Source organism: Leucoraja erinacea, unplaced genomic scaffold (assembly GCF_028641065.1).
Source record: "Leucoraja erinacea ecotype New England unplaced genomic scaffold, Leri_hhj_1 Leri_742S, whole genome shotgun sequence".
Lineage (NCBI taxonomy): Eukaryota > Metazoa > Chordata > Chondrichthyes > Rajiformes > Rajidae > Leucoraja > Leucoraja erinaceus.
In genome coordinates, this window is record NW_026576666.1 from 20001 (window position 1) to 37654 (window position 17654).

Below are 17654 nucleotides of genomic sequence, written 5' to 3' on the forward strand. Positions count from 1 at the left end.
GGGGGGAGGGTGAAGGTAGGTGGGATGACTGCGTACCAGGCATGAGTGACTCCACTGCCAGCCCACGAGCCGTGAGTTAGTGAACTGCCAGCCCAATAATCCAATAAGTCCACACTCTCCCCCTTCTCTCTCGTACTGTCTGTCACCTGTTTTGGGCACAATTTCTGGCAGTTTCTCAGCCGCCAGCCTGCCAGGCCCGAGTGATTGTACTGCCAGGCCTCAGTGATTGAGCTGCCAGACCAAAAATCCATTTGGCCCACAAACTCCATACTAGCCCTCTGGAAATCTGGAAAACTCAATCAGTACCTTCGGCCCACAACACTCATACTAGCGCAACAGGAAGTTCCCCTCCCACTGGCCAGCAATGTTGGAATTGCTGTAGAGGTGGAATATTGTGTTGGGTGTCCAGCCCTCCCGTTTGATGCTGGGACCCAACGGCTCCCACTTAGTCTAGTATATTCATATAGCCTCTAGTTTCTTTGCTCTTCCCTGCCAACTGATGTAAGCGCTTTGGTACAACTGTGGAGTCCGTTCCCGCTACAAGATACTCAAGGATCTTTCCTTTGGATTACACAGCGGTAGGCATAAACACATGGCGGTCGTGACGTTCCGTCACGTACTACACGTCAGTCCATTGGATTTTGGAGGAATGGTCTATCTTGCTCCTCTATAATCTTTGGTTGCAGCGGTGGAAGGGGTCTCCCATGATTTTATTGGCTCTGGTGTTGCACCTCCTGATGTATGTTCCTGCAGGGGGGCGAGTGAAGTTCCCATAGTGCGTTCGGCCGAACGCACTATTCTCTGGAGAGCCTTCTTATCCTGGGCAGAGAAATTCCAAAACCAGATTGTAATATTTCCGGACAAGATGCTTTCCACAGCCGCTGAGTAGAAGCACTGGAGGATCCTCGAAGACACTCTGAATTTCCTCAATTGCCTGAGGTGGTAAAGGCTCTGCCTTGCCTTACTCATGAGTGCTGCGGCGTGTGATGTCCATGTCATATCCTCAGAGATGTGGACTCCCAGGTATTTAAAGCAGCTCACCCTATCCACAGTATCCCCATTTATCCTCAATGGTGTATACGTCCTCGGATGATGTGCCATCCTAAAGTCCACGATCAGCTCCTTAGTTTTTTTGATGTTCAAGAGGAGGCTGTTTTCCTGACACCAGAGTGTCAGATCAGCCAGCGTTGTCTGCGTTGGATTAAAGTAAAAGGCGACTTTGAACGCCCTCAACGCCTACAGCGTCACGTATCTCAAAATCAGGACAAAACAAAAGGTAAGTCATCTATTTCACATATAATCTTGCTTTTTAGGGTGGCTTTAATCTAATTTTATGATGCGAAAATGTTATTAAGTCCCCAAACTATTGTGCATATCTCGGAGGACTTGTCCTGGTCCCTCAACACCTCCAAGCTGATCAAAAAGGCACAGCAGCGCCTTTACTTCCTTAGGAGGCTCAAGAAAGCCCACCTGTCCCCCCAGATCCTGACCAACTTTTACCGCTGTACCATAGAGAGTATCCTGACCACCTGCTTCACGGTATGGTACAGCAGCTGCACTGCTGCGGACAGGAAAGCGCTACAACGGGTGGTGAAAACCGCGCAGCACATCATCGGTGCCCCGCTCCCTGCCATGGATGCCCTCCACCGAAAACGGTGTCTGAGTCGGGCTGGGAAGATCATCAAAGACCCCTCACACCCCAACCATGGACTGTTTGCCCTCCTCCCATCAGGGAGGCGGTACAGGAGCCTCAGGTCACGTACCAGCAGGATGAGGAAAAGCTTCTATAACAACACAATCACACTGCTGAACTCGGAGTCCCGACGATAGACTTCTCTGGTCCCTCCGTCCCCCTTTGTTTAATCATTCTGTATTTCCTGATTATTCTGTATCTTCTCTCTTTCTATTTTTTTTTCTTGTTTTTTCTCTTTTTGTACAACTACTACGGTCTGACGCAAAACTGCATTTCGTTGTACTGATACTTGTATTTGTGCGATGACATTAAAGTTGAATTGAATTGAATTGAATTGAAACGATTCGGCAGTGTCTTTCCTGCCGATATGGGGTTATAATTCACGACAACGGCAACGTTCCAATCGATCACATTCCATGAAACACACACTCGCACGATGATTAAAATTCCTTTTTTATGGGACAATCGTGTCATAAGAGCATCTAAATCATCTATATTTTGTGTAATAATCTATCCATAATCAATATTTTATACTAACAATATCCAAAAACGGTTTTAGTCACGTATTGTGCAAAAAATAATAATTTTGATTATATTGAGAGTGGATGTTTTCTAGATTCATTTATGGGAATTAAACATTTCGCATATTGATATTTTAAAATCAATTTTGGAATTAATATCTGATTATTTCAGATTGTGCACCAAAGTGTATCAGGTACAATGTTTGTTGTTCCAGGATGCAGACAGTTTCAAAGACATTGCTGGCTATTTTTCCAATGAAGAGTTTGAAGAAATAAGTGACTGGGTGAAGGTCCGTTGGTTTGTGAAAAATATTACTTCCCTTTTATTTGCTTTATTCTAACGATGCATACTGATATGAGTTTTTTTTCTCCTACATGAATCCTAAATGTTTTCTGAGACCAGGTCCTTGGTTCGATCCTTCCATTTCACTCCACTGGTTTACTTTGAGAATGTGTCTGAGGCTGGCCGGCTTCACCCTCAGCAACGCTGCATCGATACACACGCGGCTCATGCAAGCTGTTTCCCCAGTCTGTGTACGATGTGCTTGTGACATGGACCCTGCTCCTCCGTCCGCTGTGAGGTTCCCGTGGTGGGCGATGAGTGCGTGTGTGCGTGTGGGACCCCGGTGAGTGTGGGTGGAAGGGAGAGTGAGGGCAGCGTCAGGAAATGGGGGCGAGACGCAAGGAACTGCTGATGCTGGATTACAAATAAACACAGCACTGGAGTAATTCAGTGGGTCAGGCAGCATTTGTGGAGGACATGGATAGGCCACGCTTCGAATCGGGACTCCGTGAGGAAGGACTGTTGTGAGGAACAGAGGGTAGGAGGGTCTGAGTTGTGATGGATAAGGGTTTGAGGGGAAGTCAGGAGGGACTGAGGGATGGGGAGACAGGGTAAGGAGTGAACAGTTCCTCTCACAGAACAGCGCTTCCTCATCATCCCTTCCACAACACAGCACTCCTTCACCCCCTCCACCCACAGTGTAGCTCTCCCTCCTCACTCTCCCTAGTACAATGCAGCGCTCCCTGCTCACCACCCCTCCCACAGCACAGTTCTCCCTCCTCACCGCCCCTGGCAGAAACACAGGCATTCTCACCCGATGGACCAGAAAGAAGTCTTTATTTTAGTTTTAATTGACAGATACAATGTGGAAACAGGAACCGACTCCCCACCGACCAGCGACCACCTGTACATTAGTTCTATCCTACACACTAGGGACAATTTACAGTGGCCAATGAATCTGTAAACCTGTCTGTCTATTGAATATGGGAGGAAACCAGAGCACCCGGAGGAAACACATACGGTCACAGGGAGAACGTGTCAACACAATGCAGACAGCACCCATAGGCAGAATCTAACTTGGGTCCCTGGCGTTGTAAGGCAGCAACTCTACCGCTGTGCCACCATGCCGTCCTTGCGATCCCCCTCACAGGTTCAAGGAAGACTGAGCCACTAGGCCAAACCCGAGGCCACCAGCAATGGTCAGGTCTGGACTGCTGGAAAGAAGCCTACACAAGGCTTCAACCTCAGGCTTATAGAGCAACCTTGGCAAGCCTGAGGTGCTAGTGATTCTTCTGGCCCACAGACAACGAGGGACTGTACCCACACACATACACACAGGCATAGACTGCCCGCCAGGATAATCGAGAGACTGCAATCATCACTTCTTCAAGCTCAAAGGTTGAGCTGCCAGGAAGAAATGTGCACTGCCAGCACTGCTTATGGCAAAGGTGGGCTGCAAAAGAAGCCTGTGATCGCCACAACTCCTCCTTTGAAGATCACAGGAATAAGATGTTGGGACAAGCCCGAGATCACCAGCATCTTGCCTAACAGCGCCAGAGACCCAGGTTCAATCCCGACTATAGGTGCTTGTTTGTACGGAGTTTGTACGTGTGTATGTGTTTCCCCGAGAACTTATGTTTCCTCCCACACTCCAAAGCGGTACAGTTTGTTGGTTAATTGGCTTAGTATAAATGTAAATTGTCCCCAGTGTGTGCTGCATAGTTTCTGTGCTGATTCTCTAACCTAAACTAAAAAAAAACAATGCTGTTAATGGTCTTGCCATTAACTCTACACTCTCTCCTTGTGCCTCCAACCTCCAAAAGTGCGCACCTCACACTTGCTTGGTATAAACTCCGTCTGCCATTTCTCCGCCCATTTCTGCATCTGATTTACATCCCAACGTATCTTCCGACAGCTTACTCACTGCCTGCAACTCCTCCAATCTTGGTGTCGTCAGCAAACTCACCCAGCAACTCGTGTGTATCAAATGGTGTTACTGTGCAGGGATCGCTGGCTGGCACGGACTTGATGGGCCGAAGGACCTGTTTCCGCGCTGTATCTCAAAACTAAACATAGAACTAGTGTGTGAACGGGTGATCGATGGTCGGCGTGGACTGGGTGGGCCGAGGGACCTGTTTCCACGCTGTATCTCTAAACTTAACATAGAAACATAGAAACATAGAAAATAGGTGCAGGAGTAGGCCATTCGGCCCTTCGAGCCTGCACCGCCATTTAATATGATCATGGCTGATCATCCAACTCAGTATCCCGTACCTGCCTTTTCTCCATACCCTCTGATCCCCTTGGCCACAAGGGCCACATCTAACTCCCTCTTAAATATAGCCAATGAACTGGCCTCAACTACCCTCTGTGGCAGAGAGTTCCAGAGATTCACCACTCTCTGTGTGAAAAATGTTCTCCTCATCTCGGTTTTAAAGGATTTCCCCCTTATCCTTAAGCTGTGACCCCTTGTCCTGGACTTCCCCAACATCGGAAACAATCTTCCTGCATCTAGCCTGTCCAACCCCTTAAGAATTTTGTAAGTTTCTATAAGATCCCCTCTCAATCTCCTAAACTCTAGAGAGAGTATAAACCAAGTCTATCCAGTCTTTCTTCATAAGACAGTCCTGACATCCCAGGAATCAGTCTGGTGAACCTTCTCTGCACTCCCTCTGTGGCAATAATGTCCTTCCTCAGATTTGGAGACCAAAACTGCACGCAATACTCCAGGTGTGGTCTCACCAAGACCCTATACAACTGCAGTAGAACCTCCCTGCTCCTATACTCAAATCCTCTTGCTATGAAAGCCAACATGCCATTCGCTTTCTTTACTGCCTGCTGCACCTGCATGCCTACCTTCAATGACTGGTGTACCATGACACCCAGGTCTCGCTGCATCTCCCCCTTTCCCAATCGGCCACCGTTTAGATAATAATCTGCTTTCCCGTTTTTGCCACCAAAATGGATAACCTCACATTTATCCACATTAAACTGCATCTGCCAAACATTTGCCCACTCACCCAGCCTATCCAAGTCACCTTGCAGTCTCCTAGCATCCTCCTCACACCTAACACTGCCCCCCAGCTTAGTGTCATCCGCAAACTTGGAGATATTTCCTTCAATTCCCTCATTCAGATCATTAATATATATTGTAAATAGCTGGGGTCCCAGTACTGAGCCTTGCGGTACCCCACTAGTCACTGCCTGCCATTGTGAAAAGGACCCGTTTACTCCTACTCTTTGCTTCCTGTTTGCCAGCCAGTTCTCTATCCACATCAATACTGAACCCCCAATGCCATGTGCTTTAAGTTTGTATACTAATCTCTTATGTGGGACCTTGTCGAAAGCCTTCTGGAAGTCCAGATACACCACATCCACTGGTCCTCCCCTATCCACGCTACTAGTTACATCCTCGAAAAATTCTATAAGATTCGTCAGACATGATTTACCTTTCGTAAATCCATGCTGACTTTGTCCAATGATTTCACCACTTTCTAAATGTGCTGCTATCCCATCTTTAATAACTGACTCTAGCAGTTTCCCCACTACCGATGTTAGGCTAACTGGTCTGTAATTCCCCGTTTTCTCTCTCCCTCCCTTCTTAAAAAGTGGGGTTACGTTTGCTACCCGCCAATCCTCTGGAACTACTCCAGAATCTAAGGAGTTTTGAAAGATTATTACTAATGCATCCACTATTTCTGGAGCTACTTCCTTAAGTACTCTGGGATGCAGCCTATCTGGCCCTGGGGATTTATCGGCCTTTAATCCATTCAATTTACCCAACACCACTTCCCGACTAACCTGGATTTCACTCAATTCCTCCACCTCCTTTGACCCGCGGGCCCCTGCTATTTCCGGCAGATCATTTATGTCTTCCTTAGTGAAGACGGAACCAAAGTAGTTATTCAATTGGTCCGCCATATCCTGGTTCCCCATGATCAACTCACCTGTTTCTGACTGCAAGGGACCTACATTTGTTTTAACTAATCTCTTTCTTTTCACATATCTATAAAAACTTTTGCAGTCAGATTTTATGTTCACTGCCAGTTTTCTTTCATAATCCATTTTTCCTTTTCTAATTAAGCCCTTCGTCCTCCTCTGCTGGTCTCTGAATTTCTCCCAGTCCCCCGGTATGCTGCTTTTTTCTGGCTAGTTTGTACGCATCATCCTTTGCTTTGATACTATCCCTGATTTCCCTTGTTATCCATGGATGCACTACCTTCCCTGATTTATTCTTTTGCCAAACTGGGATGAACAATTTTTGTAGTTCATCCATGCAGTCTTTAAATGCCTTCCATTGCATATCCACCGTCAACCCTTTTAGAATTAATTGCCAGTCAATCTTGGCCAATTCACGTCTCATACCCTCAAAGTTACCTTTCTTTAAGTTCAAAACCATTGTTTCTGAATTAACAATGTCACTCTCCATCCTAATGAAGAACTCAACCATATTATGGTCACTCTTGCCCAAGGGGCCACGCACAACAAGACTACTAACTAACCCTTCCTCATTACTCAATACCCAGTCTAAAATAGCCAGCTCTCTCGTTGGTTCCTCTACATGTTGGCTTAGATAACTATCCCGTATACATTCCAAGAAATCCTCTTCCTCAGCACCCCTGCCAGTTTGATTCACCCAATCTATATGTAGATTGAAGTCACCCATTATAACTGCTTTGCCTTTGTCGCAAGCATTTCTAATTTCCTGTTTGATGCCATCCCCAACTGCACTACTACTGTTAGGTGGCCTGTACACAACACCCACCAGCGTTTTCTGCCCCTTATTGTTTCGCAGCTCTACCCATACCAATTCCACATCCTCCAAACTAATGTCCTTCCTTTCCATTGCGTTAATCTCCTCTCTAACCAGCAACACTACCCCACCTCCTTTTCCTTTCTCTCTATCCCTCCTGAATATTGAATATCCCGGGATGTTCAGCTCCCAGCCTTGGTCACCCTGGAGCCATGTCTCCGTGATCCCAACTATATCATAATCATTAATGGCTATCTGCACGGAAGATACTGCACGGAAGACCCCATTAACGAAATCTAAAATGTGTGGGGATTATTTTTTACCCAGAGAACGGACATTTTAGGTCGAAGGGGCTGTTCCTGTGCTGTTCTCTGTTCTTGGTTCTGACCCTCTGCTAATTTATTATAAAACTTTGCATAATTAGTTGAGCAAACTTGCCTTGCACAATTCCACACATTCTTGAATCATTAACTCAGCGGGTCAGGCAGCATCTCTGGAGAGAAGGTATGGGTGATGTTTCGGGTGGAGACCCTTCTTCTATCCAGAGATGCTGCCTGTCCAAACCAGTATCTGCAGTTCTTTCCTAAACAATTCTTGAATCAGTGCAGTCTTATCCAAATCAGCAACCTAACCATGGCACTGTGGAACAGGAAGCTGGCACACCCGTTAGATTAAATACCTCCAATTTGACAGGGAGGGGTGTAGGGGCTGGTGGGGAGAGGGTTGTAGAGACCAAAAATAGGGTCACAGCCAGAATAGGGTTGCAGAGATAGTGAGGGACCCTTCCCACAGTACAGCACTTCCTCCAATAAGTCAAAGTCATGTCCCATCTGGGGTTAAATGGGTTAGCTTGCTTGCAGTGTAGCTGCTTGCAGTGTAGCTTCCTTGCAGTGTAGCTTCCTTGCAGTGTAGCTTCCTTGCAGTGTAGCTTCCTTGCAGTGTAGCTTCTTACAGTGTAGCTTCCTTGCAGTGTAGCTTGCTTGCAGTGTAGCTTGCTTGAAGTGTAGCTGCTGCTGCTGGAGCTGACGATGGCAGCCACGGTGTACTGCTCCTTGCTGTTTTGTATGTGTTTGTTCGTTTGTGTCGTCTGTGAAAACCCTACAAAGATTACTTTCATGAGAGATGTATTCATAAACATCGGACATACGATACCTCCAAACACCGTTCCGGATTTCTCTCACTCACTGGATTATTTGGACATACTTGTCGGCGGGGCTGTGGCTGCGTTCAAGGTCTTGAGATGGAGGAGGACCCGTGGGAAATGCTCTGGAGCACTCACCCGACTCTGGCGACGAGGATCACGCACACCACTCCCGAGCATATTCCTGGCAAACGTACATTCTCTCAAGAACAAAGTGGACGAATTGCGACTCCAGCATCGGACAAACAAGGACTTCTCTCGAGCTTCTGCCCTGTGTTTCACCGAGACCTGGCTTTGTATCATCACACTGTATCATCATATGTCAGCTTTTGCGAGGACAGTTGCATTCCAACTAAGACCCGGACATGGTTCAACAACAACAAGCCCTGGTTCACTGCAGAACTCAGACAGCTCCGGCGGTCTAAAGAGGAGGCCTACAGGAGCGGGGATGCAGGCCTCTACAGGCAGGCCAAGTACAAGCTGAGAAGAGGAATCAGAGCTGCCAAGGAAAGGTACTCTGAGAAGTTGAGGAGCAAGTTCTCAGCTAGTGACTCTTCTTCAGTTTGGAAGGGCTTGCAAGAAATTACCAGCTACAAGAGGATAGTCCCCCGCTCTTTGGCCAATCGTCAGCTGACCAACGACCTGAATGAGTTTTACTGCAGGTTTGAAAATCAGAAACGTAACCCTGGTACCCTCTCCCCAACTAACACAGCCAGACCCCATTCTGCAAAGAATCGACCCTGCACCCTCTCCTTCCCATTCACCACTTCACACCTACTTAAGGCAAGACTGCAGTATGAAAAGACTGGACCATTTCCCACCCCAACCAACACTTCACACCCACTCACAGTCTGACCTCAGTCTGCAAAGACTGGGCCCTTCTACACCCACAACAAAGGTCTATACAGACATTTTTAACCAGTCTCTAGGACCTGACAATGTTTCCCCCTCTACTCTTAAGCTCTGTGCCAAACAACGGTCTATACAGACATTTTGAACCAGTCCCTGCAAACATGTACTGTCCCTGCCTTCTTCAAAGTCTCCACTATTGTCCCTGTACCCAAAAAGGCAAGGATTACCCTGGCCTGTTGCACTGACCTCTGTAGTCGTGAAGACACTTGAAACGCTTGTGCTGGCCAAGCTGAAAAATATCACAATCCCCCTGCTGGACCCTGTGCAGTTTGCATATCGGGCCAATAGATCTGTGGATGAAGCAGTCAACCTGGGCCTGTACTTCATCCTACAGCTCCTAGACCGCCAGGGGACCTATGCGAGGATCTTATTTGTTGATTTTAGCTCTGCAATCAACACCATTGTGCCAGTGTTATTACACTCCAAATTCTCCTTGTTGACTGTGCGTGAACCCCTCTGTCGGTGGATCACCAGCTTCCTGACAGACAGGAAGTAGCATGTGAGGCTGGGAAAGCACATCTTGGACCCGCAAACGCTCAGCATAGGAGCACCGCAAGGCGCTCTCCTCTCCTCTACTCTCTCTACACCAACGACTGCACCTCCACAGACACCTCTGTCAAGCTTCTAAAGTTTGTGTATGGCACAAGCCTGATTGGACTGATCCAGGATGGGGAGGAATCTGCCTACAGACAGGAGTTGGCCTGGAGTTGTCACAGCTGGCGTCCTGGTGCCATCGCAACAACCTAGAGCTCAATGCTCTTTAGACAGTGGAATTGATTGTAGTCTTTAGGAGATCTTCTCCCTCCCGTTCCCCACTCACCATCAACAACACCACAGTCACATCAGTGGAGTCTTTTAAGTTCCTGGGAACCATCATCTCCAAGGACCTTAAGTGGGGGGCTACCATCGACTTCACAGTCAAAAAGGCACAACAGAGGATGTACTTCCTATGGCAGCTGAGGAAGCACAATCTGCCACTGGCAATGATGGTCCAATTCTACACGGCCATCGTAGAGTTTGTTCTCACCTTCTCCATCATGGTCTGGTTTGGCTCAGCCACCAAGCACGAAACCTGGAGGCTGCAACGAATCGTCCGATCAGCTGAGAAGGTTATTGGCTGCAACCTTCGCTACATTGATGAACTGTACACTGCAAGGGCCAGGAAGCGAGCGGCAAGATCATCTCTGACCCAACACCCTGGCCACATAGTCTCCCCGATGTACTTCCAGCTGGAAGGCTAGAGCAGCGGATGTCAAAGCTGCCATGAGCCAGACATAAAAAGGTTTTACAGATGAACCTTTGCTCTACACAGCAACAGAAAAACTGCTTGGGACCTTTGAATGGAGTCGAGGGGAGGTCAAGACATGCTTGATCAATGTTGTTTTTCTTTAATGTTTTATCATTAATGGAAAGTTATTATTGTTTAGTGTTTTCTGAGTTATTCGTAACTGTCACTGTATGTCATGTTGTTACTTGTGGGCGGAGCACCAAGGCAAATTCCTTGTATGTAAATACTTGGCCAATAAACTTACTTACTTACTTACTTACCCGTTTGCTGATAAAAGAATACTTCCTTATTTTACTTCCGTTTCCAGATGCTAATCTACCCCTCTACACATTTGTGTTCTCCACACAGTGACGGCCGCTGAGGATCAGGACACTGGCTCCCTGAGTGTTTGTCAGTGGATACTTACCCGGGGACGAGCCTCAGGTACGTAATTCCGAGTCTGTCGCTCGTTCCCACAAGAACGTCAAGAGGACATTTCCAATGCCCTTTCCAGATGGAATAGGAAAGATCCTGGGAACAGACAGTGGGTAGGCAAGGACGAAGCTGAGGAGTCGAGGATGGAGGCTGTAGTGCTTGCAGGAAGGGTAATAGAAAGTGTAATCCAGATAGCCATGTGAATCAGTTGAGTGCTGTGTAGTGTGACTCGAACAGAAAGGAGGTCCAGGACAGAAAGGGTAGATGTGTGTCCCTCAAGGAATGACTCTCAGATAGTTGTCGGAAATGGTGAGCAGGTGTTAGGGAAGTCCATATCTGAGGAGTAAGTGCCCAAAGTGGATGAGGTCAGTCCCCCAGGTTTGTGAAGGACTCCCCAGGAATGAGTGGGTTACAATGAGCAGTGTTTCTGTGATAGCACTGGGCCTGACTCTCAGTGAGTTTGTACTCAAATGGGGAGGAATCAGAATAATGCAAGACAGGAAGAGTGAACAGCTGGCGTCCTGGTGCCATCGCAGCAACCTGGAGCTCAATGCTCTTAAGACAGTGGAATTGATTGTAGATTTAAGGAGAGCTCCCCCTCCCCTCACCCCACTCACCATCAACAACATCACAGTCACATCTGTGCAGTCTTTTAAGTTCCTGGGAACCATCATCTCCAAGGACCTTAAGTGGGGGGCTACCATCGACCCCACAGTCAAAAAGGCACAACAGAGGATGTACTTCCTACGGCAGCTGAGGAAGCACAATCTGCCACTGGCAATAATGGTCCAATTCTACACGACCATCGTAGAGTTTGTTCTCACCTTCTCCATCATGATCTGGTTTGGCTCAGCCACCAAATTCTGGACACATGGAGGCTGCAGCAGACCAATCGATGGGCGATCAGAAAAGGAGAATGGACATGGTGGGCTGATAACCTTCCCGCCATGGATGAACTGTACACTGCAAGGGCCAGCGATGCGAGCGTGCTCCTATCATCTCTGACCTTATACAGTACACCCCTCTGGGTTGCACAAACTCTGAATTCTGGTACACTTCCCTCTACAATCAGACGACTGATGGGCTGTCAAAAAGCTGCCATGGACAATGCCAGACATAAAAACCTGTTTTCGATCCACGATGGAGTGTTCCCAACTCAACAGCCAAAAATCTGTACAATCCCTCTTGATCTGGTATTTAAAACTTCACATGCTTGATCAATGGTGTTTTATCATTAATGTGTTATTATTATTAATGTTTAGTGTTTTCTGAGTCATTCGTAACTGTCACTGTATGTCATGTTGTTACTTGTGGGCAGAGCACCAAGGCAAATTCCTTGTATATGGATACTTGACCAATAAACTTATTTACTTACTTACTTAACCGTTTGCTGATAAAAGAATACTTCCTTATTTTACTTCCGTTTCCAGATGCTAATCTACCCCTCTACACATTTGTGTTCTCCACACAGTGACGGCCGCTGAGGATGAGGACACTGGCTCCCTGAGTGTTTGTCAGTCGATACTCGACCAGCGGACAGAACCCAGGTACGTAATACGTGTCTGTCGCTCCCCCCCACATCGCTTCCCCCCAGTCCAATGACGTGCAGGTTTGTAGCTAGTTGGCTTGGCAACACTGTAAATTGTCCCTAGCGTGTGTAGGATAGTGTTAGTGTGCGGGTGATCGACCACCGGCACAGACTCGATGGCTGGAAGGGCCTGCGGGACACGTTGTATCTCTAAACACAGAAAAGTGTGTGAGTTTCCGTGTCACGTGCACTGGGTTAAAGTGAAAAGCCTTGTGTTCTCAAAAAGTAAACACGGAACTCGCACATGTGGGAAGGTCAGTTTTCGTGGTCAGCACATGTTTCTGTGCTGTAGGAGCAAAATGCTGGAGTATCTCTAAACTAAACTAAGCTCTGAGCAATTTCTTGTGGTCTTGGTCTTATCTGGTCCCAAACCAAAGTGTAATGCAACCTGACCGTGTTCTTTCACATTTCATGTGGAGTAGTTGGTTTGAGTCACTGGAGAAATGCTGAACTTCCTTCATCTTTTGAGCAAGATGAGACATCAGTTGCTTTATTGACCACAGCTTCAATGTAGTTGGTGCAGCGTATGCTGTTGGTGATATTTACAGACATGTGATAGGAGCAGAATTAGGCCATTCAGCCCATCAAATCTACTCCGCCTTTTAATCATGGCTGATCCATCTCTCCCTACTAATCCCATTCTCCTGCCTTCTCCCTATAACCCCTGACACCCGCACAAATTCACAATCTATCTATTCTCTGCCTCAACAATATCCACTGACTGGGCCGCCACAGCCTTCTGTGGCAAAGAATTCCACAGATTCACCACCCTCTCACTAAAGAAATTCCTCCTCATCTCCTTCCTAGAAGAACGTTGAATTCTGAGGCTATGACCCTCCCACTAGTGGAAAAGTCCTTTCCACATCCACTCTATCCAAGCCTTTCACTATTCGGTAGGTTTCAATGCGGTCCTCCCTCATTCTTCTAAACTCCAGCTAGTACAGACCCAGTGCTGACAAACACTCTCATATGTAAACACACTCATTCCTGGGACCATTCCTGTAAACCTCCTCTGGACCCTCTCCAGAGTCACCACATCCTTCATCAGATGCGGGGCTCAAAATTCCTCACAATATTCCAAATGTGGCCTCACCAGCTCCTCATAGAGCCTCAGCATTGCATCCATGTTGCTTAATGTATATTGGTCGCTGGAGTTTTACTGCAATAACTTTCTCTTCCAGACCGGGAGATCGGGTAACTGACGGGATATCTGGGATCGGACAATGATCGGGAGATCGTTCTTCCTCCTCTCCCTTCTCCAAGGTACCATCAGCAGCAACTCAGAAGTGTTTACGGGGAGTGATGCACTGGGGGAGGGGCGGATGCACTGTGTGAGGGGTGGTGAGGAGCAAAGATCTTATAGCGGAGCAAGATGGCCTACTCCTAGGGCGGTGAGGACGGAGTGCATTGTCAGGGCAGATTCATGGGGAGGATAGGAGGGATTGATGCACTGGGGGGCCAGTTGATCCGGCTTCCGGCCAAAGGGAGGCATGAGGATGATGCACTGGGGGAGGGGCGGTGAGGAGGAGGGAGTGATGCACTCGTATGCACTTTGGGGCAAAGATCTTTGGTGAGGAGGGAGTGATGCACTGGGGGAGGGGCGGTGAGGAGGGAGTGATGCACTGGGGGAGGGGCGGTGAGGAGGGAGTGATGCACTGGGGGAGGGGCGGTGAGGAGGGAGACTCTACCACTACACCACCATGCTGCTCTTCTACGCTCTGTTCACACCGGGTCCACAGCGCAGGATAAACGGTGTGGAAAGTCCAGTGAACTGACAGGGTGTTCACTGCTAAAGATTGTTCCTTCTCTCCTCAGCCGTGGTGTCGGGAGAGTGGAGTGCGGACAATCCCGGAGCTGTGACAGCGCAGAATGGTTTGTGTGCACGGATTCCGTGTCACTACAGATTTCCGTCGAAACTGAACAATAAACAACCGACTGGAATCTGGTTTATCAGTGAGTCGCGCAACAAAGATCCTGTAGCCTTCCACTCCGGGGAACACAGTCTAGAATCAACAAAGTTTCAGCATTGGACCCGGCTGTCAGGAATCCTGATAGACAAGGACTGTTCCCTGGTTATAGACAACGTCATGCAGCAAGATGCAGGTCGTTATGCTTTCAGAGTTGATTTCGATGGGGGAGATCGTTACAACTTCCTCCCTGTAACACAGCTTAGTGTTACTGGTAAGTGCACTGTATAATTCACTCATTCACTCAACAGTTTCTACCAGCTGTTATCAGGCAACTGAACCATCCTACCACAACCAGAGAGCAGTGTTGAACTACTGCCGACCTCACTGGTGACCCATCGAATTATCCTTGATTGGACTTTGCTGGCTTTACCTTGCACTAAACGTTATTCACTTATCACGTATCCATACAGGTTGGTGCAAATCCCACAACCTCATTCTTAACGTGGGAAAAACTAAGGAGATGGTGGTTGACTTCAGGAGGGCGGGGAAACAACACCATACACCTCTGCACATCGACGGAGCTGATGTGGAAAGGGTCAGCAGCATAAAGTTCTTAGGACTACATCTGTCTGATGACCTGACGTCCACGGCCAACACCATAGCTCTGGTCAAGAGAGCCCAGCAGCGACTTCACCCTCTCCGAAGACTATGTAAAGCAGGCCTCCCCACCACACACCTACGGACTTTTTATAGGGGGACTGTCGAGAGCACACTGACATACGGCATCACTTCCTGGTTCGGGAGCTGCAAGGCGTACGAACGGCACCAACTGGACAGGATAGTAAAGACCGCAAGCAGGATTATTGGTGCTCCACTCCCCTTCCTGCTGGACATATACAAGAAGAGATGTATCAACAGAGCCATCTCCATCAACAAAGACCCTTACCACCCATCGCATGACATTTTCTCCATCCTCCCATCTGGGAAGAGGTACAGGAGCATTAGCTGCAAAACCAGCAGGATGCTCCTCAGCTTCTTCCCGCAGGCTATAAGACTGTTAAATGGACTTTGCCCCCTGCCAAGTATCGCGCATAAACCCCCACACTGCAGCAGAGCCACTGTTGTGCCGCTGCCGGTCGGAACGGCTGTTGAATGTTTAGTAGAGTGTTAAATTTGTTCATGACATGTATTTTTTATTTTAATTCCTATTTATTTTTTAATGCAAACTGAATGGACACTGGTTGAGCAACGTTTTTTTGTTTCCTCTGGGTATGCGAATACTCAGGAAATGACAATAAAGATTTACAATTACAATTACAATTACATACACTGCAAATGGCTCGATTGCAATCATGTATAGTCTTTCTGCTGAGGCAGATAGTAGTTCAGGACCGCTCCCTGGTTGTGGTAGGATGATTCAGTTGCCTGATAACAGCTGGGAAGAAACTGTCCCTGAATCTGTAGGTGTGCGTTTTCACACTTCTATACCTTGTAAAAACATCCTTGCTCATGTGGGACTAGGATTTCAATGTGAACCGATGTATCCAGTGATATTTAACTAACAGTATTTGTTTCTCTGTGTGTTAGATTTCATGGATAAACCCACGATATTCCCTGCTGAATTGGTGGCAGGAAAGCCTGTGGACATGACCTGCTCCTTCAGCACCACGTGTGATGGAACGGCACCCACCTTAACCTGGGTCACCCCCGCTGATGAACCACCGTCAGCCTCACACAGCGTAACTCAGCAGGGTGACACTCTGACATATACTTCTGTTCTGTCCCTGACCCCAGCGCTCAAACATCACGGGCAAAACCTCACCTGCAGAGTCACATACCCAACTGTGTCATCGGAGCAGACCCTCACACTGACTGTGGAATGTAAGTACGGAGATCGTTTATTGTGCAGGAACATCAATAATCTATTAGCAGTGCTGGTATATAAGGTCATAGACGATAGGTGCAGAATTAGGCCATTCAGCCCATCAACTCTACTCTGCCATTCAATCATGGCTGATCAATCTCTCTCTCCTAACCCCTTTCTTCTGCCTTCTCCCCATATCCTCTGACACCTGTACTAATCAAATCAACACCAAAAGCTGGAGAAACTCAGCAGGACAGGCTGCATCTATGGAGACAAGGAATGGGCAACGTTTCGGGTCGAGAGCTTTCTTCAGACTGAAAGTTACAGGAAATGGAAACGAGAGATATAGACGATCTTGTAGAGAGGTGTAGGACCTACCTGATCTCCTGGTTGCTAAACACATTAATTCTCCTTCCCATTCCCACACTGAACTTTCTGTCCTCGGACACCACCATTGACAGAGTGAGGTTAAATGCAAATTGGAGGATCAGCATCTCATATTTTGCTTGGGCAGTTAACAGCCCAGTGGTATGTACATTGATTTCTCTAACTTCAGGTAGCCCCGGCATTCCCTCTCTCTCCATCCCTCCCCCACCCAAGTCTCATCAGCTCATCTTGGTGAGACCACACCTGGAGTATTGCGTACAGTTTTGGTCTCCAAATCTGAGGCAGGACATTATTGCCATAGAGGGAGTGCAGAGACGGTTCACCAGACTGATTCCTGGGATGTCAGGACTGTCTTATGAAGAAAGACTGGATAGACTTGGTTTATACTCTCTAGAATTTAGGAGATTGAGAGGGGATTTTATAGAAACTTACAAAATTCTTAAGGGGTTGGACAGGCTAGATGCAGGAAGATTGTTCCCGATGTTAGGGAAGTCCAGGACAAGGGGTCACAGCTTAAGGATAAAGGGGAAATCCTTTAAAACCGAGATGAGAAGAACTTTTTTCACACAGAGAGTGGTGAATCTCTGGAACTCTCTGCCACAGAGGGTAGTTGAGGCCACTTCATTGGCTATATTTAAGAGGGAGTTAGATGTGGCCCTTGTGGCTAAGGGGATCAGGGGGTATGGAGAGAAGGCAGGTACGGGATACTGAGTTGGATGATCAGCCATGATCATATTGAATGGCGGTGCAGGCTCGAAGGGCCGAATGGTCTACTCCTGCACCTAATTTCTATGTTTCTATGTTTCTCGTTCTCAACCAACAAACAGCTAACAACGGCCTGTTTCCTTTATCATTGTTAATTTTTTGCATATCTTTCATTCTTTGTTCTATATGTCTCTA

The 17654-nt window shown here is 47.5% G+C and overlaps 1 protein-coding gene across 1 annotated transcript; it reads left to right on the top strand.

Annotated features, from left to right (window-relative positions):
• Positions 1-12222: 12222 nt before the first annotated feature.
• LOC129694642 (myelin-associated glycoprotein-like) lies at positions 12223-17342 on the top strand. Its single transcript, XM_055631376.1, has 4 exons — positions 12223-12552; positions 13775-13856; positions 14409-14788; positions 16069-17342. The coding sequence occupies exons 2-4, from the start codon at positions 13817-13819 to the stop codon at positions 16570-16572; spliced, it is 924 nt and encodes a 307-aa protein (XP_055487351.1). The 5' UTR covers positions 12223-12552; positions 13775-13816; the 3' UTR covers positions 16573-17342.
• The last annotated feature ends 312 nt before the right edge of the window (positions 17343-17654 follow it).

Excerpts from the sequence above, each read along its gene's own strand:
- LOC129694642 (XM_055631376.1), top strand. The coding sequence starts at position 13,817 with ATGATCGGGAGATCGTTCTTCCTCCTCTCCCTTCTCCAAG. Across the intron at positions 13,857-14,408 it reads CCTCCTCTCCCTTCTCCAAG|CCGTGGTGTCGGGAGAGTGG; the intron begins GTACCATCAGCA and ends TTCTCTCCTCAG. Across the intron at positions 14,789-16,068 it reads TTACTGGTAAGTGCACTGTA|TATTTGTTTCTCTGTGTGTT; the intron begins TAATTCACTCAT and ends TTTAACTAACAG.